Source organism: Amphiura filiformis, chromosome 4 (assembly GCF_039555335.1).
Source record: "Amphiura filiformis chromosome 4, Afil_fr2py, whole genome shotgun sequence".
Lineage (NCBI taxonomy): Eukaryota > Metazoa > Echinodermata > Ophiuroidea > Amphilepidida > Amphiuridae > Amphiura > Amphiura filiformis.
This window is the reverse complement of record NC_092631.1, coordinates 21304886-21331340: the sequence shown is the minus strand read 5'-3', so window position 1 is coordinate 21331340 and position 26455 is coordinate 21304886. Positions and strand designations below refer to the sequence as shown.

The 26455-nt window shown below is 37.3% G+C and overlaps 3 protein-coding genes across 5 annotated transcripts; 1 reads left to right on the top strand and 2 right to left on the bottom strand.

The window, feature by feature from the left end:
* Positions 1 to 717: 717 nt before the first annotated feature.
* Positions 718 to 11594, bottom strand: LOC140150683 (lipid droplet-associated hydrolase-like). Of its 2 annotated transcripts, none has more exons than XM_072172760.1 (6): positions 11482 to 11594; positions 9027 to 9275; positions 7214 to 7351; positions 6544 to 6654; positions 4386 to 4615; positions 718 to 1107 (listed from the first exon to the last, which is right to left on the bottom strand). In XM_072172760.1, the coding sequence occupies exons 1-6, from the start codon at positions 11501 to 11503 to the stop codon at positions 775 to 777; spliced, it is 1083 nt and encodes a 360-aa protein (XP_072028861.1). In that variant the 5' UTR covers positions 11504 to 11594; the 3' UTR covers positions 718 to 774. The 2 variants fall into 2 exon arrangements, with proteins under 2 accessions (XP_072028861.1, XP_072028862.1); XM_072172761.1 differs by lacking the exon at positions 718 to 1107 and adding an exon at positions 2928 to 3142.
* A 3668-nt stretch (positions 11595 to 15262) lies between these two features.
* On the bottom strand, positions 15263 to 24233 carry LOC140150681 (lipid droplet-associated hydrolase-like). 2 transcript variants are annotated; one of them, XM_072172759.1, is made up of 6 exons: positions 23867 to 24233; positions 21838 to 22024; positions 21003 to 21140; positions 18709 to 18819; positions 17848 to 18077; positions 15263 to 17438 (listed from the first exon to the last, which is right to left on the bottom strand). In XM_072172759.1, the coding sequence occupies exons 2-6, from the start codon at positions 22010 to 22012 to the stop codon at positions 17085 to 17087; spliced, it is 1008 nt and encodes a 335-aa protein (XP_072028860.1). In that variant the 5' UTR covers positions 22013 to 22024; positions 23867 to 24233; the 3' UTR covers positions 15263 to 17084. The 2 variants fall into 2 exon arrangements, with proteins under 2 accessions (XP_072028860.1, XP_072028859.1); XM_072172758.1 differs by lacking the exon at positions 23867 to 24233 and having other exon boundaries at positions 21838 to 22040.
* A 1375-nt stretch (positions 24234 to 25608) lies between these two features.
* Positions 25609 to 26196, top strand: LOC140150054 (uncharacterized). Its single transcript, XM_072172057.1, has one exon. The coding sequence runs from the start codon at positions 25609 to 25611 to the stop codon at positions 26194 to 26196; it is 588 nt and encodes a 195-aa protein (XP_072028158.1).
* Positions 26197 to 26455: the final 259 nt, after the last annotated feature.

The following is a 26455-nucleotide window of genomic DNA, read 5'->3' as shown; positions in this document are numbered from 1 at the left end:
CAATAAGGCCTACCACTAATTAATTTTAGTTATAATGAAGTTGAATATCAGTCTTGATCTTTCAAATGATTTTGACTTAATTTAGCTTGGAGGGGGCGCAGAATTGATGCTGAATTGGTCAATTCATGTGCCCCCTTGCCCCCAAGCAAAAACTAATAAAATGCAATCATAAAAAATACGACATTTTAAAAGCTCATATAAACTGCATATCCAAGTATATGTAAACTACAGGTTTAAGGCAACCAGAAAGTTTGATGACATCCTATAGATGAGTTGACCTCAATGTTTATCAACAAACGCAAGGGACTGGTATATCAATATGCTTGGTTGAACTACAATCAACCACTTCACTGTTCAATATCCTTATTGTGATGTGGCGGTAGTTTTAAAAGCACGGGCCCTGAACAAAATATGATGCATGCGCATACTGCGAGGCAAAAAAGGATGGAAATTGTGATGATGCGTGCGCATACTGCCAAGCAATGACGTCAGAAGTCAAATCATCTATAATGTTGAATGTTCCAACCTGAAAGATCAACTTTGACCAACCAATGTTTTAATTAGTTGTTTACAAACGTAATCATGCAGTGAACTTTTGTTTATGAGTTGTAATCATACTTTTGTTTGTTTTTGTTGAATTCAGCCATACTGCATAGTAGCTTACTGAGCATGAAGACAATGATGAAAAATAAAACTCAATTTCAACTCTGTCTCCTTTGGCCTTGATGGACCAGATAGTGTCACATACATTATTTGGCACTATGAAATTTATTATTATTGCACAGCCATAATATCATCCTTCATCCAGTTCCACACAAGGTCCGCCATCAGCTCACTGGACTCCAAGGTAAATGCATGATCAATACAACGCTTGCACAACCTGATATCCCCCTCCGGGAACAACGCCTTGGCGTCGTAATAGAAATCCAGCGGACACCAACCATCTGAGGTACCGTAGTAGAAGAGGAGCTTGGAGAGATGTTTCTTCACGTTGTCAACATCTAAGTCAATGACTTCTTTCATCTCGCATGCTGCCAGGTAAATGGCCGCATTAGCAACGTAAGGGTTGAAGAGGTTAAGGGCAGCTTGGATATTACACTTGGGGACCTGAAATAATGAGAACACAAGAATCGAACAAAATAACTTATTAGATAAAGCTTATCAAATGCATGTTAAAAAACATATAAGGGAGCTATCATTTTCTTTGGAAGGGGGGTCCCAAATATACAGGGGGTCATAAATATTATAAAGAAAAATAGGGGGGTCATAACATTTTGATGACCAAAATGTAGGGAGTCACAAGATGACCACAGATAGTGTGTTTATTTTATTCAAAAAGACTGATTTCAATACAACTTTAGCCTGTTTAGGAGGTTAGGTGTATCGGTGGTAGTGGGTCATAAAATATGTTGCCAAAATAGGGGGGGGGGGCTTAATTTTATTGATGCCAACTTTTGGAAAAAAAGTGGGACCCCCTTCCAAAGAAAATGATAGCCCCCAATGTTATACTGCAGAGATAAAGTCCAGCAATATCGTTGGATGCATTATATTGTGACATATGTCAAAACCGGGTTGTTTTACATAGTGAAGGATGTTGATGGCAAATTTATCTATGGACATCTAGAAAACGTTGAATAGATTATAAACTTGCCGTTAATGGTCAGCAAATCATGTGTCTGTACAAAAGTACGCATTTAAAAGTTATTTTCAAAAAGTTAAAATGTTGGCGGTCAAAATTTTTCATCTCACATCTAGGTAACAGATTGCCAAATTATCCATCGCTATATGGAATAACCATTTTTCATGAAATCTCAACATCCGTCACTATGGATTTTACCCAATTGTTCAGATTTGTCAGTATGTAATGCACCCGACGATATCATATAAACGTTTAATCAAATAATAATCAATGCGCACCATCTATTTTGAGGTCGTTGTATGAAATCAGAAGTTATTCATGATAACTGCCATATCTGGCATTTTATCAGGTGTAATAAAATATCAAAACCTACCCTACAAAAAAATTGATCAGGCAAACTTTACATAGCGCCATCAATAAGAGACACCGATCACAGAAGCGTGATGGCTTTGTATGTTTGCACATTGCCATAACGCTTAGAGTAAAGCCAAGAATTTTCTGCTTTACAAATGCTAAATTCCGCTTTTCTCCGCTTTGTAATTATTTTTGCACATTTCTGACATAATAAATTTCACAAGAATCTTACCAAGAATAAACTGATCGGGTATCATTGCTGCAATGGGAGGTAGGACAGGCGTTGTACGGTAAATCTATGACGGATTTTACTTTATTTTGATGAATTTTGAAGACCCATTTCATTTAGTATTTTATTTATTTCTTTTCAATTGTATTTTTTTTTTTTTTTTTATTTCATTTCTGCTTATTTTTTCTCAGTAATGCGTTTTCCGCTTTACCTCCGAATTCCGCGATTTTCATTCAGTCAGACTGTTCCAGGAGTCTTTAGGAGATATATTAATGAGTTAAGACCGTTCAATAAGTGCAAGCAATCAAATGTTTTTAATTGGATCACAATTCCTGTGTATATTCATGAGGTTATGAATCCTACACACCTTGCCATGGTCACTTTACAGTTATTACAAGCTAAGGCACTGTTTCCTGTAAAATATGGATACCGAGACGTGCATTTGTGGGCAGGTAGACTTGGGGATGGCACAATAGCTCAGAAGGGGCAGAATACCCCCTCAGAAATTCATTTGGGAGAAAATAGAATGAGGATTAATGTTATTTCAGCCCTGAACAACTAGGAATATCCCCCCTCCCCTCCTCGGAAAGACTAAACTGGTTATGCATCTGACATGCAGCTGCGTATCGCCAGGGATCCTAAAAAAGTAATTCATACTTTGATGTATAAACTTTGTACCTGTTTGCCCCAGCCTGGGATAGCCACAATTCTCCGCTTCAACCAATCAGGCATTAGATATGATAAAACATGCAACAGAATTAGCCCTGGCCTTTTAACATACATCAGGCTCATGATAGGGAAACCGTAATAGTAGAGATTTGGGGTTTCTGGGAGGCGCTCGATGACGGGGAACAAAAGATTGGCTTTGAGCACTGGTAGGGTAGGAACACGTTTCAGCAACCGGAGAATCACAATGCATCCTGTAAGAATAAGAGTAAGCTAGTTAAAGTTAGTTAACTTTATTACATGTACTTGATATTCTGTCCCGCTTCAAGAGTGAAGTAAAATCTATAATTTATTCTATTTCCACCACCAATTGATCTGTGCATCACATATCGTACTTCATAACTAAAAAAGGGTGGCGCAGTATCCTTATGATATTAAATGCATGAATAATGTGTACGAGATATATTATCACTATAATACAGCACACATGAAAGAGGAAATAGCAAATTTTTTTGCCGAAACGTTGAAGTTGTTTATGTTCATACGTAATACGCGTTCGGTATGTACAGCATGAGTGATATGCAGTGTCTATCCTGGAAAATTTAATTGACAATTTGACACATGGCCAAAAAATGAACTGTGTGTTTTGTCTCTAGGTCGATATAGTCAGAAACATGGATTCTGTTTTTAAACTTGCCTGACGATATTAGCATCACACCTATTCTTACTTCACAAATGAAGCTGGACAGAGTATATCAAAAAAGGAGAATGCAAGAAAGCTGTAAGTGACATTACGTTATCTTGCCTTATAAACAATGTTTTCCTTTTCACTTCACAGAGCCTTCACACTGTCAGCACTTTGTCATGATTTTGTGATCACTTCTGGACATAGGGTGTCATTCTTCATGATGTTGCCCTCGGATTTGATTCATTGAGTAAATATGTATACAGTGATCAAATGTGGACACACATGACATTGTGGTAGGCGATTAAGACACAATCATGCTACGAACTGGCTCAATGATGACAATTTTCATCATTCACGAATGATACGCAATTGTAGTATGCCAACACTGATACACAGGATACTTATTTAGTAATATGTGGACCAGGACCTGAGGCATTTGGTTATCAAATATTGACAGTCACAGGTACTGTTTGACAGAATGAGGTATTACTATTGATTTGGCTGAAAGAGGTGATGATATATGACAAATTCTGTAAGGCACATGTAATGTAATGTAATGACAAAGGAAAATTGGGCTATTCCATTTAAAATCTGCCATATACCTCTGTGGAAGATTTTAGAACGGTCTTCCACAGAGGGAGTATGTGTTTCAAATGGAACTTGCCCAATTGTCAGATTTTCTATTTGAAAACCACACTCCCTCTGTGGAAGATTAGCTAAATCTTCCACAGTGGGAGTGTGGATTTGAAATAGAATAGCCTATAACTTTCTTGCAATCTACCATACCAACTATATCAAATACTACTAACCTTTCTATCTCTTACAAGCCAACTGACAAATCGCCACTTGACATAATCGGACAGATAATTAGCCAGATATGTCACTGGAAAAGCTATCCAACGACAGTATATGGTTAGAGGTGCTACGAGAGTACTGTTAGGGGTACCCCACATGCGTTCTATGGTAGGGAATAATTGTAATGCTTTGATGATTGGAAGTGATGGAATGGCTTTCATGAGTCCTAAGATGATGTGGCAACCTGCAATAACAAAATGAAGACATATGAAAACATGTGACTATATACACAATACATTGTACCAGAGGATGTTTAAAGACATTCCCACAACCCAATGGGGTTTCTGACCTTGTATGTCTGGCTTTTGTATACATGTGGTACAGTTGGTCATACCTTGCATTGGAATTGTGTGCAAATATCTGGTGTTTTCATCCTATTATTTAACATTCAAAACATCGAGACTTAGGAATAAAATTAATGCAGTGGGACAATATGAATGTTTCCTGTAAGAAAATCAAATATCAGTCATAAGTCTCAACTATTAGCTCATTGGCTGCAGTTTTAAAATTACCATTTTGTGTGTGTGGCAATGGGGACTTTGCCTTTAAAATTAGGTTATACTGATCAAATTTCCCAATCATAGTGCATTGTAGGAATGCCTTTAAGCCTCCTCTGACATTGTACAATGCATGCAAACATTGACACTTTCCACGCAGGTGTCAATTGCAGACGACAAGTTTCAATTTGTTTAAATTCAAAAATGTCAGAATTGTAAAAAAACATATTTGTAATCGCCACAAAAAGTGCAGTAAAATGAGTACAAACCTAGTATTGGTTCAGTGGTTCATAAGATAGCTCTTGATATTTTGAAAAAATATCTCAAAACTTGGGACTTTTTATGTTGAAGCCTATGGCTAGCTTGCAGAGCATAAAAACTATTATACTTTAACTTAAGACTACCTGGAGTCTAATAATGGGTGACTTTACACGTGAAGCTAGATACACATTAATGCATACTCTTGGCTTTCTTACGGCAATGCGTCATGAGCTCCCTACAAGTTCACGGTATCACGCCATGAGCTCCTTTATACACGCACTGTAATACGCTTAAGAAACATGCTCACTACACGGTTATTTCTCGCATGCAAATCGCTGAATCATGCTGTGTAGACACCTTATATTTAATGGAGGCGCTTCTTGGAGATGGCAGTGTTACGGATCCTGCTCTCGGGTAGAATCATCTAATGTTGATTGTATTATCTTAGCTTATAAAAGCAAAGACAGTGTTACTGTGTAGTTAGTGTCCGTTTAATACACAGAACCCTCACAATAGATGTGCACACTGTGTGATAGTATATAGTCGAGTTGCTATTTAGCATCGATGTTTGTTTAAACAGTCGCTCTGTGTGAAGACAACCTTGGGTCCTGATGGGACCAGCTCAAGCAAATGTTCATTGCTCAAGCCAGGCTAAAAGCCTATATAATAGCATGCTGGCCCATATGAAAGAGAAGTGAGAAACAGATTTGAAGATAAAGAGTTGCAAGAGTATACGCTCAAATTCAATGCAACCTATTAAAGTCATTTATTTTTCTTTCATGGTTAAATACCATCTAAATCTCATTAATGAACACCATTGAACATGTTGAATGTCCAATAAGAATCAGCTTTTTGTCTGCCGGTAGGTGTTCACTGATAAAAGCTGCCTTCTGATCGATTTGGTCATAAAGACTGTCTGTTTCAAGAATTCTCTTATAAACCTACCTATTGAATGTCCAATAGAGAACTAATTTCTTGTCAGCTGGTATGTATTCACTAAAGGCTGCCTTGTGTTCAATTTGGTAATCAAGACTACAGGCTTCAAAGCCTTTGCAGCGGGGCCTGAGATTGGAATTCCAGTTTCCTTTCTCACGAAGTAAGGGCTAAGAGTAAAATTGTACAATTGTGTTTGGGAGTGGCCTTCTCTCTTTTCTCTTTTTCCTAGCTATTTTCTTCCATTTCTTGCTTTGTTTATCAAAGCTATCTAGGCCAGCATGCATATATTAGCCTACACTGGCTATCCAGGCTTGTGCATTTGTATGAGCTTGGAACGGTCCATGGTTTTCCATGGATTAGCATGTGTTCCTCACGGACCAACCTGGGTAAACAAACAAGCATTCTCTTATAAACTTACCTATTGAATGTCCAATAAGAATTAACTTCTTATCTGCTGGTATATGTTCACTAATAAAGGCTGCCTTGTGTTCAATTTGGTAATCAAGACTGTAGGCTTCATACATTCTCTCTGAAAAATTCAGGTAAAACAAATTATAAAAACTATTAAAAACAGCAAGTATACATGCTGTTTTGGGGAACTTTCATCATGTTAATGATTTTATCCCTGGGTTTTATCAAATTAAATTCTTACAAAGGATAGTCCCATTTAATATCACATGTGTACGGTACATGTATTTACATCAGAAACAATATTGTTGTTGGGTATGTTAATGCCTCATCCATCCCCTATAACAGACCCAAGACCATGCTCGATTGGGTAACCAAGACTACCACAAAAATTATTGGCAGTAACATAGCATGAGTCATCCGGGGTGCACCAACCATGATAGGGGGGGGGGCAATAGCTGAGTCTTTTCTCAGCTTGGTGAGATTGGTTATTGCTCAACAGTGTTCAACAGAAGTTTATGGTATTGTCTTTCCCTTTACCCTAATTTTTAATGACAGACCCAAATAAAAATGTCTACTGCAAAAAGAACATTTCAAAAAGACAGACAGAACCGAACAAAACAAACTTTTCAATGTCTAAACAGTTCAGCTAAACACTGCATAAAGGCGTTTTTACCTACCTTTGTTAGTGATTTTAAGGACTTTAGGTGGTGCTATATGTCCAGCATGTGCTATGGCCCACACAGGAACTTGACAATTACTAGCTTTGAAAATAGTCTCCATAAACAATTCATAAAAATCTGGTATACCTGGATTACCTATAAAACAAACAAACAAACAATAATGGCTCATGCTTAAATGGGTGTTACAGCTTCAACCCCATTTTCTTCATCAAAACTGAGATTTTGGTATCAGAAGAAAGCTCATAGTTTTTCATTACCCAGTAGTACATTTTTTAATGTTCAACAGAAGCACCAAAAACCAAAAACTGATTAAAATGCCCAAGATATCTTTTGTACATACTGTATGATGTGAACAAAAACTGTGGTGAATTGTGGCAACTACAATGTATGCACTATCTAGTATGGGGCATACATGTTTTGCTTCTCATATTAAAACCACTGGAGCAATAGACAAAGTTCTCAAAGATTTGGAAACATTTAATGCTAGGCCTCAATGTGTGACAGAAAACAGAGCTAAACAACAGGAGGGCGGAGCAAGCTCAAAATACCTGGACAAAAAGGCTGTAAATACAGGGAGAACATTATTCCTCCACAAAATTGCCGAAAAGCTGTGATGGTCACAATTTTTGCTGGTAGTATTGTATGTTGTATTGCATTTTAATATCAATGGTTAAAACAAGCTACGAAAAAGGGAAATTGGGAAAAACAGTTCTTAGTCTCCCCACCCGATTTCAACCAGGTAAAAATAAAATACCACACTCATCTCAACTTAAGATCACTTTAAATCATCCCCAAGTCACATGCTGGTTTAAGTATGTTCTCTGTGTTCCTAAACCATGACCTGGGGATGATTTGAAGTGACCTGCACTTGAGATGAGTCTGGTATTTATTACTAACTATTATGTAAAAAGAGACACATGTAGCAGACGACAAGCGCATCCTTTTGATATGGATGTACACATATTTCGGGCCTATCAGAGGGTCAATATGGAAACTTTTTCTCCGCCTAGATCCCGGTATACCCCTTAAATACCTCCTTTCACTCTGTAACACCCAATTGCTGGCTACACTTAATAGCTTTCCTTTATGCCCTGACCTGCCATACGGCGACCCTTTCTCCACGTCACTTGGCCTCACTGACGTTTTGTCAGTATATTTCCCCGATTACAGCTGTTAATGCCTAGATATGCTTGACATAAATTTTACAACCTTCAACAGGGTCTTAGCTATGATTTGACAAATGCCTATCATTTTCACCAAACCTGCCTGTCACAATTTGACCATGAAAACATAAACCAGACTTCTGCTTCTTCTGGGGTGTGATTCAGTTCAAATAGCTATTGTTAATACTTCATATAGATTCCTGTTATCTGATTGGTTAAAAGTGTGGTCATTGAATTAGTTATGCCCTCAAAATGAACTATGCCACTGTGTCTATGCATGAGCAATCGCAACATCATCCATTCGGTACATAAAACAAATATTGACTGCTCTAATATTCGGAACATGGTTAAAGTTATAGCTATAGGTCCGCAGTGATCTCAAAACCATACTATGTCCCACGGCTGTGCCTCAGGTCACAGCATAGACTTTTTGAGATCACCTTGGGCCTTCATAGCAGTCAATATTTGTATACTATAGCCTTGTTTTATTAGTCTGGTCTTGTTTTGACTTCACAGAACTAATTCAAGCATTACTTTTAGAATTTAGCATAGTGGAACAGACATTAATTTTGCCTGTCCCAGGAGTAAACTGCCTGTCCAAAATGACAGGTGGTTAGCTAATACACTGACCCTCACTGTTTTCTCACCTGGAATGATTAGGAAGATGACATTACTGGTATATCTTTCTATACATCCCCTCACTCCTCCATTACCAATACCTGTAGACTGTCCATCTACTTTGATCACTTTGGTTGGTATCCCATCAACATGGATGAAATGAGATGTGCATGCTGTAAAACTCTTTGACTGATCCGATTCCATTTTCACTGTTGCTTTGGATGAAAACCATAAACATTGCTTGATTGAAGACAAGCTCCTGAATATTGCCACAGATCCTGAGGATTGAAATGAAATTATTAGTTATTAGATTTTTTTCCCCACACCTGATGATTTTACAAGAATTGTGTATATGTCCCAAACTATGGGGTTGCCCACATTTGGGGTCGCTGATGGCCCTTGGAAATGAGAATTTGCTCATGTTTAGAAAATTATTAAAAAATCATCAAAACACTGTGAGAAGTAAACACAGACAATCAGCGCAGGAGATCTAATCAAAAATGTTACTAAAATTGCAAAATTTTATACTGTTCAGTTACTCAATTAGTCATGACAGTTGACTCATCAAAATAACTTTCTTTAATTTTAATAAATAATAACATCTGTTGCAACATCTTTAGCATCAAATGTGTAAACTATTGTGTGCAAAATTGCAGCTAGATTTCTTGAGCAAGTCTTAAATTTCAACATTAACAACAGAATAAATAACATCTGTTGCAACATCTTTAGCATCGAATGTGTTAACTATCGTGGGCAAGTCATCAGGTCTCAGAATCAAGTTACTAGGATTTAAAGTTCCCACAAGCATCACACACGTGACACACCTATAAATTAAATATAGGCTACTTTATTGGTCATGACTTGAGAGATAAATAGTAGTTTATTTGATTTGGTCAATTTTGGAATAAATTTACAGACAACACTGGCAGTCTTATTATCACTATAGAAATACACCTTGGCAGCGAGCCAATGCTTACTGGACGTAGAGGTATATTTATACATTGAACAACTACAGAACCAGTAGGCCTAATGTTAGTAACAGAGCTTCATGTAGGTTATAAGCAAATATTTCCCTCTATTGCCCAACAAGTTGAAACAGTAGAGGAATTTTGTGTTAGAGCAGAGTAGTTGCCTGTACTGATAAAAAAAATCTGTCTCCATATTCATGTGTTGAGGTTTATATATACCCCGGGTAATATACCTAAAATGTTAATTCAATAATTTAAAATTAGGGCAATCATTTTAACCCCAACACAGTGATGTAGACATGATCATAGTGTTTCACAGGGGTTTCGGGGGCATTTGTTTAAGAGGTGGCCTGGGCATGGGGGGGGGGGGCAGGGATAGATTTTTTATTAGTACATTCCATACCCCGGTATAAAATCTGGGCAATCTTTTGGCCCCAACAGTGGTGTAGACATGACCATAGTGTTCAGAGGGGCCCCACAATGGGGGGGGGGGTGTAAGGGATATATACATTTGTTTCAGAGGTGGCCCAGGGAGGGAGAGGGGAAAGGGTACTTTTTATTATTAGGCCTACATTACATAACCCGCATTATTTTACATTTCGAATGTTGCACATGTACACAATATAAAACATGATAAAAATGACTTTTTGCACATAACGGGAGGGGGCATATGATGTGCGGTCGCAACTTTCAACATGGGGGTCTGGGAATTGAGGGAATATCATGAAACATGATCATGAGGGAATATCACACAGTACGACGATACTCTCGAAGAGAGGAATGTACTCACCGGTAGAAGAAGAAGAAGAAAAAAGTTTGTCGGGATCGGGGGAAGATTCTCAATTCTAAAAATTTCCAGGTAACATATGACACATCACTATCATCACTGTAATAATACCACAAACCACTCCCGTTTACTACTGTAAAAGTAGAAATTTTTGCGAGGTTTTTATTTTCGCGAATTTCGCGAGTGGACATAAAATCGCGAAAATAAAAACTCGCGAAAATAACCTTTTGCATTAGGTTTCTATTGTATCAATATCAAAACCACGAAATTTAATTCTCGCGCAATTGACAAAATGTTCAAAATCGCGAAAATATCTTCTCGCGAAAATATTGACTTTTACAGTAACCGCTCCCTTATACTCAACTAGCGGGGACCCGCGCGAATCTCCCGCTATAATCAAATGCAGTAAACCTTTGACGAGCCGCCAGCGTACTGTAAGTATACATCGGCGTATTTACTGCGTTGGACGACTTGTCTCTGATTGGCTGCTGAGGCGATCTGCTGTTGCTATAAAGTGGAAATTTATGAATGAACTATGCGCCGTACACATTGTTAGCGCTGAATTTGCAACATCACGGTAGTCGCTCTCGTCAAAGCAAAGGCCCAAAGGTTTGCTGCATTTGACTATAGTACTAAAAATAGGTAAGCTTAAAATTTAAGTAAGCTTATAAATAGTGCATGCCCGTTCTCTGAACCGAATATCCCATTTCAATATTTTTCACTTCTTACTTAATATTGATGTCATGAGCATCAAAACACACACAGCGTAACATATATGAGTGCCTTTGGTCGTGTAAACCTGTCAGAAAAACATCTAAATCATCAATTCCAATGGGCGTAAATTAATGGACGTCGAGCGGTCTATAAGATTTGCGACGAGCTGCCAAAGAGCTAAGCTGCTGATTGGTTAATTGGTGGATGGATCAGGAAAAACTTTTTTCACAAGACCAAATAAAGTGGAGCTGACAATTTAGTTTGGTAAAATTTAACCAATCAGAATTAGATTAAGAATGTTTTTCAAAAATACAAATGACAATTTGAATGACTTATCCTTCACTTAAACAATTTTAATTTTTTTACACTTGCTCTGGGATCACTCAATGGGTCTTTAAGATTAATTCATGCTCAGATCCCGGCCTCGGATTAAAAATATCAATCATTATTTGAAAATCTGCAAGAACAACAATTTTCTATTGGATTCATATTTGTAATCTAATTCTAAATTTCAATCTATCTGGTTTAAGATTTTTTAATTGAAGGTTGGATTTGTCCCTCATCACAGTTCTCAAAATATAGCAGTGGCGGATTTAGAGGCGGGCGCACCCGGCGCGCGCCCCCTCTATTTGTTCCGGGTATTTGTTGCAGATCGGCGCCTGACTCTGTGTATTTTTGCAGAGCGGCGCCTGACTTTGTGTGGGCGCCGAGCCGCAGCAGCGGCGGTGGTGGCTCGGCGCCCCCTCTATTGAAAATTTCTGGATCCGCCCCTGTATAGCACTAAAATAGCCACAGCTAAGGTGGGGGCATGAATATATACTGGGGGTCATAGAATTTTTGGACTCAAAATAGGGGGCTGGCTGGTGACTTAAAATTTGTGCGCACTGTGCATGCATTTGTTAAACTTACAATCAAGATGTGCGCACAATCTTTAATTATATAATGCTAAATATTTGCGCGCAAATTCATAAGTTTTTGCCTGTGCCACGCCTTACTTCCGGCAAAGAATAATTTGTCTTGAGTCTGTGTAGACGAAAGGGGCGGGGGGAGGAGGTTCATAAAATATTTTGACTCGAGATGGGGGGTCATAAAAAAATTAGCTCGCGATAGGGGGTGTCATAAAAAATTAAGACTCCCAGTCACCGACATATTCATGACCCCCCTTACCGAAGAAAATGACACCCCCTAAATCACTTAAATAAATGCGCGCCGCTTGTTCAATTAACAAGTTAAACAAAAGCTTTTACACCATTTAAACAATCCATTTTAAATTATTTTTTCCCTGTGTATGGATATAGGCTTCAAATTTAAGGGGGTACTACACCCATAGCTTTTTTTTTTGCATTTTGTGAAGAAATGAGAAAAAAATTGGACCAAGTGGTATGCAAATTAAAGGGGCAAATCCTGTCGCTCTATTGGTGGCATCGGTATCAATGTAGCTTACATGCTTTTAAAGGTAGAATCCAAAAAGTGGTACATCACTGATAAATGCAATGGGTGTAGTACCCCCCTTAAATTTAAAACAACAGACAGATAATTTGGTGTAGATTTAGGGATGTTTTTCAGTTTGAGAAACTTTAACGGGCCTATTAGGATATAAATTCTCCACAACAAACACAGAACAAAAAACACAAACAGAAATACCAGGTTGCCTTGTTAGACATGTGTTTATTTTTACCAACATCATGATATGATCACAATTGCAACAATTGATATAAATGTTATGATATCATTTCACTAATACTACAATCTTTGCACGCATACACCACTCTTTCTTATAAAAATACCGATAATTATGTTATAAAAATATGGTTTTCTGCAAATCACATTTATATGTATACAATAAAAATTTGCACATTTTGAAAATGTAATACTTCACATCATAATAAACGGGTGACATTCATAACTCTATTTAAAGTCACTGATATAAACATCCTGCTAAGACTTTCAATGGGGGAGGGTGCAAATGAATAAGGGGTTGGACAAAAATTATTTCGAATTTTCCTAAATTTCAGTATTTTTGCAGGAAATAGTATTAGCAATTATTTTTTTCAAAAGCCATGTTTTTCACCATCCTGGTGGTTTATAAAAGCAGCTGAATGGTTTCTTTTAATTCATATGAAGTACAAAATTGAAGGGACAAAAATGTGAACAATTGCCTAAAATGTGATATTTTTTCTCCCAAAATAGAGCAATGTTCAGTGCCATTTTCATTTTGTTTTGAATGGGGGGGTGATCCAAAGTTAGCACTGATACCACCTTCAACTTCTGATGGCACAAAGTACATCATGTTATGACCAGACTAAAATTTAGCCCTTCCCCATTGGTGAGAGTTAAGTTAAAACCAGAAGAATATACCCAAAGAGAACTATCTAGTCCATAACTCTACAGTTAATGAGCCATATTGGTTTGTCACAATAGAGACCAAAATAGTGTAGTTCTGGCATTTATTGCAAAGAGCCTGATATTGAAGAATAATTTAACAAATGAAATACTAGGGATTATACAGCTTTATTCCATAAGCTGTCTTGATTCCAGGCTAAAGTCGTATACAGACTCAGTATTGTATGCGTACAATATTGTATGTACAATATATGCGTTATTTAATCTATTGCCATTCTATTTCCAGTAATGTTTAAGTTCTAACGAATGTTTGATGACGAAAAATCGATAATATGTTACATACAATATCTAGCAGAAATATATTATCGATTTTACGTCATCAAACATTCGTTAGAACTTAAACATTACTGGAAATAGAATGGCAATAGATTAAATAACGTACATATATTGTACATACAATATTGTATGCATAATAAAAAGTCTGAATACTGCTTAACTCTAAGTAGGATTACATGAATGTTATACTATGCATTATACAACTTTATTTTTATGCTAATTCTTGAGTAGGCTTACATGAAGGTAATACTAAGGATTATACAGCTTTATTCTGGAAGCTGTCTTGATTCCAGGCTAACACTAAGTAGGCTTACATGAATGTTATACTATGCATTATACAGCTTTATTCTGTAAGCTGTCTTGATTCTAGGCTAACTTTGAGTATGCTTAAATGACGGTAATACTACGGATTATACAACTTTTATCATTATGCAAGCTGTCTTGATTCTCTGTTTTCTCTTAGTAGGCTTACATAAAGGTACTGTAAAAGTGGACATTTTCGCGAGGTTTTTATTTTCGCGAATTTCGCGAGTGGACATAAAATCGCGAAAATAACCTTTTGCATTACGTTTCTATTGTATCAATATCAAAACCGCGAAATTTAATTCTCGCGCAATTGATAAAATCTTCAAAATCGCGAAAATATCTTCTCGCGAAAATATTGACTTTTACAGTAATACTATGCATTATACAGCTTTACCTCATATATAGATAACTGTCATCTGATTTGTTAAAAGTGCAGTCATTGAATTAGCTATGCCCTCCTTTTTAAGAATTACGTAAAAACTGAACTATTCCCCGGCAATAGTCTTTTAAAAGACTATTCCCGAATAGTCATTTTCACATCATCGGCGCGCGCGATGGAGTGTTCGCATTACGCACGCTTGGCGTCAACGTGATCCCTGCCAGTTGCGGTGACGCGATCGGTTCATAACGAAAAGCTTTCTTTGTAAATTTTACTATAGCCTATGAACAATAAAATAGGCCTTTTAACCAATCAGATTACAAAAATCTATATTAATTTGGTATATAAAACAAATATTGACTGCTTTATTCGGGACATGGTTAGGCCCGCGGTGATTTCAAAACCATGCTATGACCCTCGGCTGCGCCTCGGGTCATAGCATGGTTTTGAGATCACCTTGGGCCTATAATATTAACCATGCCCCTCATAGCAGTCAATATTTGTATATATTATTCTAGTGTCTTGATTCTAGACTAACTCTTAGTAGGCTTACATGAAGGTAATACTAGGGATTATACAGTTTTATTCCATAAGCTGTCCTGATTCTAGGCTAACTACTGTATGAGTAGGCTTACATGAAGGTGATACTCAGCTGTCAAGTTACAATAACCTTGAGCTTGGTAAACTTCAATGACCATGCAATTAGCAAAATGTTAAAATTACCTGAGGAACATTGCACGTATACTCAATGAGACCAAAGGTTTTGGTCACAATGTTGGTGATTCCATCTACAAACCAGGAGATAAAATAAAGGCCCATTCAGTGACTTGCTCATCCGGATGATCGTAAAAATCATCAAAATTAAGATTTTGGTATCTTTGTCATTGTCATTAGATGTGTTAACATAGTCTACTAGCTGGTTCAGCCGAAAGCTGTGTATTTAAGACAAAATAAGGCATTTTACATAAATCTGTAATTTATATACTGACAGTAGCTACATGTATTTGAATGGGGCTTCAACTTCATCAATACTGCTGTTTTCTTTGTGTTTTGCCAAATTTTTCAATTCAAAAATACCAAATGACAATTTGAATGACATATCTTTCACTTTTAGGCAATTTATAAATGATTTTTTTTAACACTTTCGCTGGGATCACTGAATGGGACTTTAACTGGTTAACTTGAATAGTTTTAAAATCACTACCTGAGAAACTTGACATATACTTGTGCATAATATATTTATATGTGATATGAGCTGATCCAGAAAGCCTAAATGTGGCAAAAATATCTAGCCCCAAAAAATCCAACAAAAATTTCCCAAAAAAGTACACTGTGAATAGGACCCAGGGGATAGATCCCTAGGGTAGTTAATCCTTCCAAAATGTCAACAGATGAGGAAGAGGTCCATATGCCTTGTTCCACCATAGGTTTCGCTACCATAAGCCTTACCAATTCTGAGAAATTATACTCACAAATTTTGATTTATGCAAATGAGCTACCAAATTAGCACATTTTGAGACAAAAATCTAATGGCATTTGAAGACTACCAATTGCTAACCCTCCTCCAAGTCACATCACTATAATACCCTGTACAAGTTCGAGAAATTGCACTCACAAGCTTGGACGGACGGAATGGGGAATCATGCTCACAAGTTTCGATGTATGTAAATGAGCTATATACCAAATTAGAATATTTTGCAATGAAAACCTAATAGAATTTGAAGACTGCCAATTGCCACCCTTTCACCAAGTCACATCACTATATATATTATATATATACACCTTACCAGTTCCAAGATATTACATTATAATATTATAATGTGGTCTTATCTCAAAGCTGAGAGTAATGCAATGTTAGATTTCCCAGTGACAGATTAGAATCAGTGCATTTACGTGGTTGCGTTGCCAGCGTACGGACAAATCACCCTTCTACACGTGTGAGTAGGCCCCACAGTGGTAGGTTAGCGCATGCAATTCAAATCTGCTCCTGCAAATTCCAACATGGCGTTACTCTTAACTATTGCAAACCTCGCACAATCAGGAAACATAGTACATCTGGTGGAGGCATGAAAACAATAAAATATGTCAAGAAATATGGCATTATAAATGCTCATAAGTTTATAAACCAAGTATACTAAAGATTTAAAAATTTCAGCAATTATAGTAACTTGGTTACTGGCCATGATTTTAATTCAAAATTGCCTCCTTTTGGCTTGATTGGATGAGATCATTTCACATTTACATTTATTTTGTTTTAATTTAGCACATCCAACTTATTATTATTCACAGCTATTTCTTCTTTCATCCAATTCCACACAAGGTCCCCCATTAGCTCACTAGACTCCAACACAAATGCATGTTCCATACCATGTTTGCATAACCTGAGATCTCCTTCTGGGAACAACGCTTTGGCATTGTGATAGAAATCAAGCGGACACCAACCATCTGAGGTACCATAGTAGAACAGCAGCTTGGAGAGATGGTTCTTTACATTTTCAACATCCAAGTCGAGGACTTCTTTCATCTCGGTTGACGCCATGTAAACGGCCGAATTCATAACATAGGGATTGAAAACATTAAGAGCACCTTGGATTGCACACTTGGGGACCTGAAAAATAAAACCAGAACAAGTGATAAAAGTTATTGTGCATGTAGTAACTGCATGAGCAATGAAGAGAACATGTATCTATATTAAGATAGAGGTCAGCTAATCTATAAGAAGTTCAAAATTAATCATCCTCAGCCAGTGCAAATGAAGTTTTACTTCTCCTCTAAATAATGTATCCCTACTTCTCACAACTTTAGAATTCTACCTTTAATATTCTCATGTTCACATTTCCAGGCCTGGAAAATAAGAATTAAGAAATCCCAGGTTTTTGAATGACTACAGGAGAGTGGCATATCCAGGACTTTTTAAGGGGGTAAATAAAGCAATTTTCAAGCGCATTAGGTCAAATTATGACAAACAAATTATCTATTAAAATATAAAACCCAAATAATAAAGAAAGGCTGCTTACCTTGCTATTTCTAAAATACCAATTAACAAGTCTCGACTTGACATAATCAGAGAGATAATTAGCCAGATATGTTGCTGTGAAAGCTATCCAACGACAGTATATAGTTAATGGTGCCATGACGGAGCCATTAGGAGTACCCCACATGCGTTCTATGGCTGGGAAGAGTTGTAATGCTTTGAGGACTGGCAGTGTTGGAATGGCTTTCATGAGTTCTAAGATGATGTAACAACCTGTGAACAAAGTGAAGACACATGAATAGTAGTGTAGATAGGACTTTTTCATAGGGGGCAAATAGGGGGATGCAACTTCCAGGGGGGGGGCAAATAATGATAATAAAAATGGGCTTAAAGTACAAGGCCTAAAAATCTTAAAATATAAGGTCGACCAGGGCGGGCAAGACTACTCACTGCGGGGAAGCTGACCCCTTGTTCTCCACTCCTATGCCACTGCATATGAAGACATGTGAAAAAGGAGAATTCCTTGAGCTTGCGAAAGCATGCACATGGGTTTTCCTCAGAAGTTAAGTAATACTGGTATACATTTGTATTTTAGTGGGTCAATATTACTAAATCAATCTCAATAGACATTAGACAACATCCTAAAATTCATCCAAATTCAGACTTAATTGTCTTAGCTAGCCGTCTAGTGGCTCTGTGATAAACACACACGGTACAGAAGAGAGCATACACGCGCCTTACATTGCGTACACGTTTAGTACGCTACATGGACACAACACGCATGTTCCAGCTTGGCCAAGAATTACTTAAATTACCTGTAGTATGTGTTCACTATTAAGGCTGCCTTGTGTTCAATTTGGTCATAATGACTATAGGCTTCAAGAATTCCATGTGAAAAACCTACCTATTGAATGTCCAATAAGAATTAACTTCTTGTCAGCTGGTATGTGTTCACTAATAAAGGCTGCTTTGTGTTGAATTTGGTCATCAAGGCTATACGCTTCAAGCATTCTCTCTGTAACAATCAGGTAATAAATAATACAGAAACCTATAAACAACAAGTACAGTACATATGCTGCCATTATAGGATGGTACCTTGGCTGTTGGCACCTCCCCATCTAGTTTCATGCTGGCTTTTCATATACCGTACCTCGATGTTATATGGTATGTGAAAGTTGTTATGCCTCCACCACCACAGGCAACTAGGCAGTTTAAAACTACATTTGCCTGTGGTGGTGAAGTCATACAAATTAAATGGGATAAGAGCAGACTTTTGTCCAGTTTTACTGTGATAATTGCATGCTTCACTATTTCATCCAAAAATGAAGGTGAATTTTGGTATTTGCTGGAACAGTGCATGTGTTGTAATCTTATCCCAAAACATGTCATTTATTAGGCTAAAGAGGGGAGACAAACAGGGCAATGTTGGTTGATTTTTTTCCAGGAGATGCAGCATTTTGGTTTTATTTTTTTCTTATCTATGATTTTTTTTGGGGGGGGGGGGAGTACCCCCATAGTAAAATGTAGGGGGACATATCCTACAATACAAAACATTTTTTCTTTAAAGCTATCGAAAGGAACATGTCCATAATAATAAGTTTAGAACAGCCAGATTGAGAAATCTTCATTTATTCATTGATTCGATTTGTGAAACACCTTATTATGTGTGGACATCTCAAATACCTCACTGTAGATTTAATATCAGAATCACTTCCTTCATTAATAATAATACTTTATTTATTTAATCTTTCTTTAACCAGGATATATGTAGCCCCTTCAGTATCTCCAAGCAAGGGGGCCCTGAGTAACAATTAACAACATACAATTTAATATAACAGAAGTTTACATAAATTTAAAAGCAATGCATGAAAGCAAAAGTTAAATACAGTATTTATACAGTATTGTACATCGGGTCAAATAATAATTACATTACATTTATAAAGTAATATTTATAGCATCGTACATGTTAGGCAATCAAATTGACTATAGATTTATCTTGAAGCCAGGGACATCAAATTGATAAATTTATCTAGATGCAGCCAAGGAAGGACAGGGAGTCAGGGACAAATAGCACTGTACATGTACAATGTACATGTAAGGCAATCAAATTAATAGATTTTGCACAGATATGGGGCTGCAGATGAAAAAGATCTTTGACCCCAAGATATGTTTGTCCTTTCTTGAAAAACGTATGAACCACCAGTATCCACCTTATCCTATGGTACTGTGATATAAAAAGATACAAAGAGACATAAATAGCAAAAACATCACTATATCATTATCAGACTTACAAGAAGTTAATTAATAACAGCAGTTTCTAGCCAGCCTTAATAGTGGGGGGGGGGGGTATTAAAGCCACATTTTTGTCCCCATTTTAATGATACTTTGCCCTTTCTGTCCCCATTTTATCCCTGAAAATTTGTCCCTGCTACACCACTGGTTAATAACGTAAAAAGTTTGATTATGTTTCACAGATATGCGGCTGCAGATAAAAAGGATCTTTGACCTTAAGTTCTCTTGTTTGAAAAAGCAACTTGTTGATATGCAAATATTGATGATGAGGTATTTGCTGAACAAATAAATCTGACAGATACAACTGTGCAGGGCCTTGAGATGAAAGACATTATTGCAGTTGTGACACAAATGTTTGTATAAATTAGAATAGATTAAGTAAATCCAAATAGCACTACATGCATGTAGGATGGTTTGGGAAAAACCTGTCCTCCTTTAAGAGGATGCCCGGTTTAGTGTAGTGGTCTTCTTGCTCGCTTCTCACCACTGCGGCCCGGGTTCAATTCTCTGCGGTGCCACATGTGAGTTTGGTTGTCGATCCATGCTCATCCTTGGCAGGTTTTTCTCCGGTGCTCTGGTTTTCCTCCTGTATCTAAAATCGGATCTCTTCCCATATCACTGTTCCGTAAAGTCCGGTTGGCATCCCTTGAATTTAGTAGCCTCTGAGCACTATTGGGCTTTGCCTGGCTTCGGCCGAATGTAATAAAAAGTTTTTAAAAAAAACCCACTCTTTTAGAAACTGACTGCAAGATGCATGTACAGGTTGCCGACCCTTGCCTTAATTGCTGTTTCCAGACCGCCCGCCCAGACACATCCAAAATGTATTTGTAAGAGGACTGCAAAAACAAAACAAAATTGCTCTCATCAAGTGCTCTCATCAATTCATATCTAAAGATATCCACATACCTTTGTTATTGATAGTGAGGTCTTTAGGTGGTTCTACATGTCCAGCATGTCCAATAGCCCACACAGGTACTTGGCAGTTACTAGCTTTGAAAATAGTCTCCATAAACAATTCATAAAAATCTGGTATACCTGGATTACCTGTTAAGTAAACAAACAAACATCAGTTAGGCCAAATGCTTAGTGTTTTGATTTAAAACTTGTCCGTTAACACAAATTGAACCATGCAGTTGCATTGACTTGCACTATGGTTCACAAAGTCCCAACTACCATATCAACTTAAGAAATCAGATAGCAACTTTTGCACAGTATTTTTTGTGAGACATGAGAGCATGTCAAATTACATTTTGAATACGAGGATGTCCTTCTGATATTAAATAATTTTGATTCTTTTTTTAAATTCACAATATAATACAAATTTTATGGTAAATTATCAAAAATTGATATTTTTGACATGATTTAACAGTCCTCGAAGTAAAGTTATAGTAAACTTTAAAAATCTAATGATATATAATTAATGTGTAGGTAGCTGGGAGGAAAAGCCGACCATCATTTGAAAAGTTTGACCTTTCATATTGAAGATATACATTTTTTTCTCCAAAAGGCTAAAATTTGTGACTTTCTCCGCTTGGAGGGGCACAGAATCGATTAAATGCTGAATTGGCTGATTTGATGGCTGATTTTGGGAGATTCAGCGAGTGATATTTAGTGTCTTTTGAGTGAAAAAGCGCTCGCTAGAAATAGAGTTTAGGCGGCGGTGGCGAAAGCGAGAGCGATCGCTCGCCTCAAGCGGCAAGGCCTGCTTTCAGATACAGCCCTCAATCCTATAAATTCTCACCTGGAATAATTAGGAAGATGACATTACTGGTATATCTTTCCATACATCCCCTCACTCCTCCATTACCAATACCTGTTGACTGTCCATCTACTTTGATCACTTTGGTTGGTATCCCATTGACATGGATGAAATGAGATGTGCATGCTGTAAAACTCTTTGACTGAGCCAATTCCATTTTCCCTGTTGCCTGCATGAATGAGAACTATAAAATATTGTAACACTTCCATTTAGATTTTTATCAACATCAAAGAATGGCACTGACCGGATATATTTCTGTATCTAGTGGGTGCCCATTTACGCTTTATATCTAGTCAGTGAGAGCATAATGCGCAGGCACGATACGCGTATACGATGAGGTACACGTATAATGGCAATTTGCGTAAACCGGGATGTAAAATGCACATGATATGTAACATGCAGAACAGTCATCTAATTTTTGTAATGTTCTTCCTATTTTGCAACAATCAAAATGTTTAAATGCATAATTATTTCAAAAATTTAGAATGACTTAAGGGATCTAAAATGAGCGTTTATTGCGTTTCGACAGTATTTTTGTGGGACATGAGAGCACCTCAGACCTATCAATTGCATTCTGAATCTGAAGCATGTCTTTCTGATATCAAATAATTTTCATTTTTGAAAATTACAATATAATACTAAATTTTATGACAAATTATAAAAATTTGATATTTTTCAAATTTTGATATATAACAGTCCTCGAAGTAAATTATATAAATCTAATGATATATTCTTAAAGTGTATGTAGCAGGAAGGAAAAGCCGACGGTCAATTGAAAATTTTGACCTTTCATATTGAAGATATGATTTTTTCCCAAAAAGACCTAATTTTTTTGTGTGTTTTGGGAAAAAAATCCATATCTTCAATACGAAAGGTCAAAATTTTCAATTGACCGTCGGCTTTTCATCCCACCTACATACACTTTAAGTATAAATCATCAGATTTATAAAATTTACTTCAAGTACTGTTAAATATCAAAAATATCAATTTTTAATGATTTGCCATAAAATGTGTATTAAATTGCGAATTTCAAAAATCAAAATTATTTGATATCAGAATGACATTCTTCGTATTCAGAATGCAATCGATATGTCTGATGTGCTCTAATGTCCCAAAATAAATACTGTCCAAACGTTCATACCCCAGCCCTTAATGATAATGACTTAATGATAAATTCGTTATTAGGTGACGCGGAGGTATGGTACAGGAAATTATCATGCACTCAGTGTCCAGTATGACACTTCGTGCACGATATTTTCCCGTACCATACCTCCGCTTCATCTAATAACTTGTCGAGAGCCAGGCATAAACAATCGCCGGGTAGGGAAAATTAAGGAAAATCATTGTTTTTAATAATGTTACTTGTAATTTTTGGTTATTATTTTGATGAATTAAGAATCACAAAATGTTCTGGTATGTTATGTATGAACGGGGTTCATTCATATATTTTCATGTTCTTATTTCATCAAAATAATTCAACAAAAAATAACAAGTAACATCATTAAAAACCACAAATTTCCTTCATTTTCCCTACATGTAGGCTACCCCACGATCACACATCCGGGCCATTAAAAAACACTGATTTTCCTTCATTTTCCCTAGCCGGCAATCACACATCCGGGACACCGGGCATAAAAACTGTTTATGCCCGGCTCCCGACCAATCACATGTATAAATCGTTGTTGTTTTATTTAAAAAAAATAATAAATAAAAAACGCCAACCCTGTTGACTGTGCAAAGCAATGAAAGTTCTGAAGTAAACACAGCCGATCAAAACAAATAGGCAATTGCATAAAATGCAGTTTAAATAATCAAATATACAGCTGACAACTACAGGGTGTCCCAAAAAAAAGAGGCCCCTCATTGCGCCCTATTTTTCTCCTATTTCTGAAAAGTTGATTAAATATATTTTGGTATGTAAAGAAACCTTTAATCGTTAGCTTTATAAACCAACACAATTATTTCAATCGGCTCACAACTTTTGAAGATATGCCCTTTTGAATAAAAGTACCTGTTTTTCACTCTGTCCACGGATAGCAAACAGAGTGGCAGGGATGGATCATGCTGTGGCCTGCACGATCACCAGACCTCACACCACTTGATTTTTTCCTTTGTGGCAAAATCCAAGATCTTCATAAGCGTATTGAATGCATTCGCCAAGTATCCGGCGCATAAGGATGGTACGCAACGCAATTGATACAATGAGGACCAGGGCTGAAACCTGTATTCGCCAAGGAGGCAACCAGGTAGAGGGCAGAGCAGCACAGTAAACTCACTTCAGAAGAACCAAAGACAAACCAAACAGCCTTTTAGGGCTACCTTTTATCCTAAAAAGAGAAATGACTTATGTTGTAAATAAAAAAAGAAAGCAAGAAACAACAAAGTCAAAATGTAAGAAACATAATAAAACAAAAAGGCATATTGCAAGTAGGCCCTAAAGCAAAAGAAGTCCCATTCCATATCCATTTTACACACAAATTAATGACACTATTAACAAAATCCATTGCCCATAAACCCACCGGTAAAGCCCATTCCATAAATAAAGTTATTTTATAAAGTTATCATTGAGGAATGTTTGATATTCATGCATGGTATGTATACTCCTTTTCAATCTTTGAAGTAGCCAAACCTTCTCCGTGGACAGCGTGAAAAACTGGTACATTTCTTTAAAGGGGGGTAACCCTATCGGTTTAGGATATGGATTCTCTTCAAACTTACATACAATGTCAAATAGCTCCCTTTATCCATCTATGTGAGAAAACGGGAACAATTTCAGCATAAATGTGAATAATTAGCAATATTTAGCATATTAGCAAGCCAATTAATACACTGGTACGCGTGAATTGCATTCTGGTCAGGCATCCCGAAACAACGGCCGGCGCATGTCCGGTGGAAACAGGAAGTGTTAAGCCTTGGCACTGAAAACCGGCTCGCCCTGTACACTTTTATACCCTCTATTCATACTGATTAATCTTAAAAAACATTACATATCACTGCGCTCATTATCATTCTTGACAAGATAGCCCATGCTGTATTTACTTCGCTTAATTATTTCTTTATTTTTAGAGTAGGCCCTATGATGCACATTTTCACATATTTATGATTTTTCTTTGTTTTATTTTTTAACTAATTTTTTAAAGGGGGGGAGGTGCTCTCATAATTTTTTTCATATTCCTCGTATCATGCTTGACAATATAGGTCATGTTTCCTTATTTATTTCGCCTCTTATGTATTTCTTTATTTTTGTTTTTTGTTTTATATCATTATAGCGCCATCTATAGTTTGACATTAGGGGGCCTATTTGATGTATTTTTGCAGTGCGATTTGGTACTGGGGTGAAGTCTTCCGACATCTATTCCGATTTCATTCTATGACTACCCGCAACTCCCGTGTCGTGTAAAATGCGAACAACTGGTAACCTGTAAAAACCGCTGTGTTTCATGATTTCTCGGAAATACATCGACTTGGGCGTCAAATTTCAGGATAGTAATGAGAAAAATAGTATCTATTATGTGATACCAAAACCTCATCAACAATGAAAAAAATCGGGGATGATGCTGTCAATCGGGTTACGGACCTTTAAAAGAGCATATCTTCAAAAGTTGTGAGCCGATTGATATAATTGTTTTGGTTTATTAAAAGCTAACAACTCAAGGTTTCTTTACATACCAAAATATATATTTGATCAACTTTTCAGAAATAGGAGAAAAAGAGGGCGCGATGAGGGGCCTCTTTTTTTGGGACACCCTGTACATGTATCATCAGTCTACCAGTACTTCTAGAGCCAATTACACCATCCATGGACACAATCTTGAAGTTGTCAACTCTGCCAAGTACCTTGGAGTCAGCCTGGATTCTCGGTTGAGCTTCAACACCCATATCGACACCATCACGAAAAAAGCCAACTGTACCAGAGCCTTCTTCTCTAGAAACTTGAGCCATGGCAGTCACAAGGTCAAGGAAGCTGTCTACAACACATTCATCCGTCCAACAGTAGAATATGCTGCTACATCATGGGACTCCCACACACAGAGAAATACAAGTAAATTGGAACAAGTCCAACGCAGCTCAGCTCGATACGTCATGTCGGATTACAGCAAGTATAGCAGCGTCTCTACCATGCTGAAACATCTTGGCTGGACATCACTCCAGGAACGCCGTCTTCAGAGTAGGCTGCACATGATGTATAAAATCAGTAACAACCTGGTCGACATCCCCTGGAACCACTACTGTACATGTCTCAACTTGTATCGTCCACCAGAGGCCACAGTACCCACTCTTCAGCGTATGCCAGCTCGTTCTTCCCTCGCACCATCCGGGAGTGGAACCGCTTACCAGTAGACCCAGCTGCATACCCATCCCTCAACTGCTTCAAGACTGCTCTGAGGGATGCCCGTCTGAAGTAACCTCATCACCAGCCTTTTTACTTGCACCTGTAATACAGGTCCTGTATATACATGCACCTGTCTTCAATTTTCCTGTTGTCTTATGCGTCGCATGCCCACACACGTTGTGCGTTTATTCTCAGCCATTTGAGAGCAGCACAGTATTGGAAGGAAGGAAGGAAGGAAGGAAGGGAACCCATACCGTAGTAGCTCTG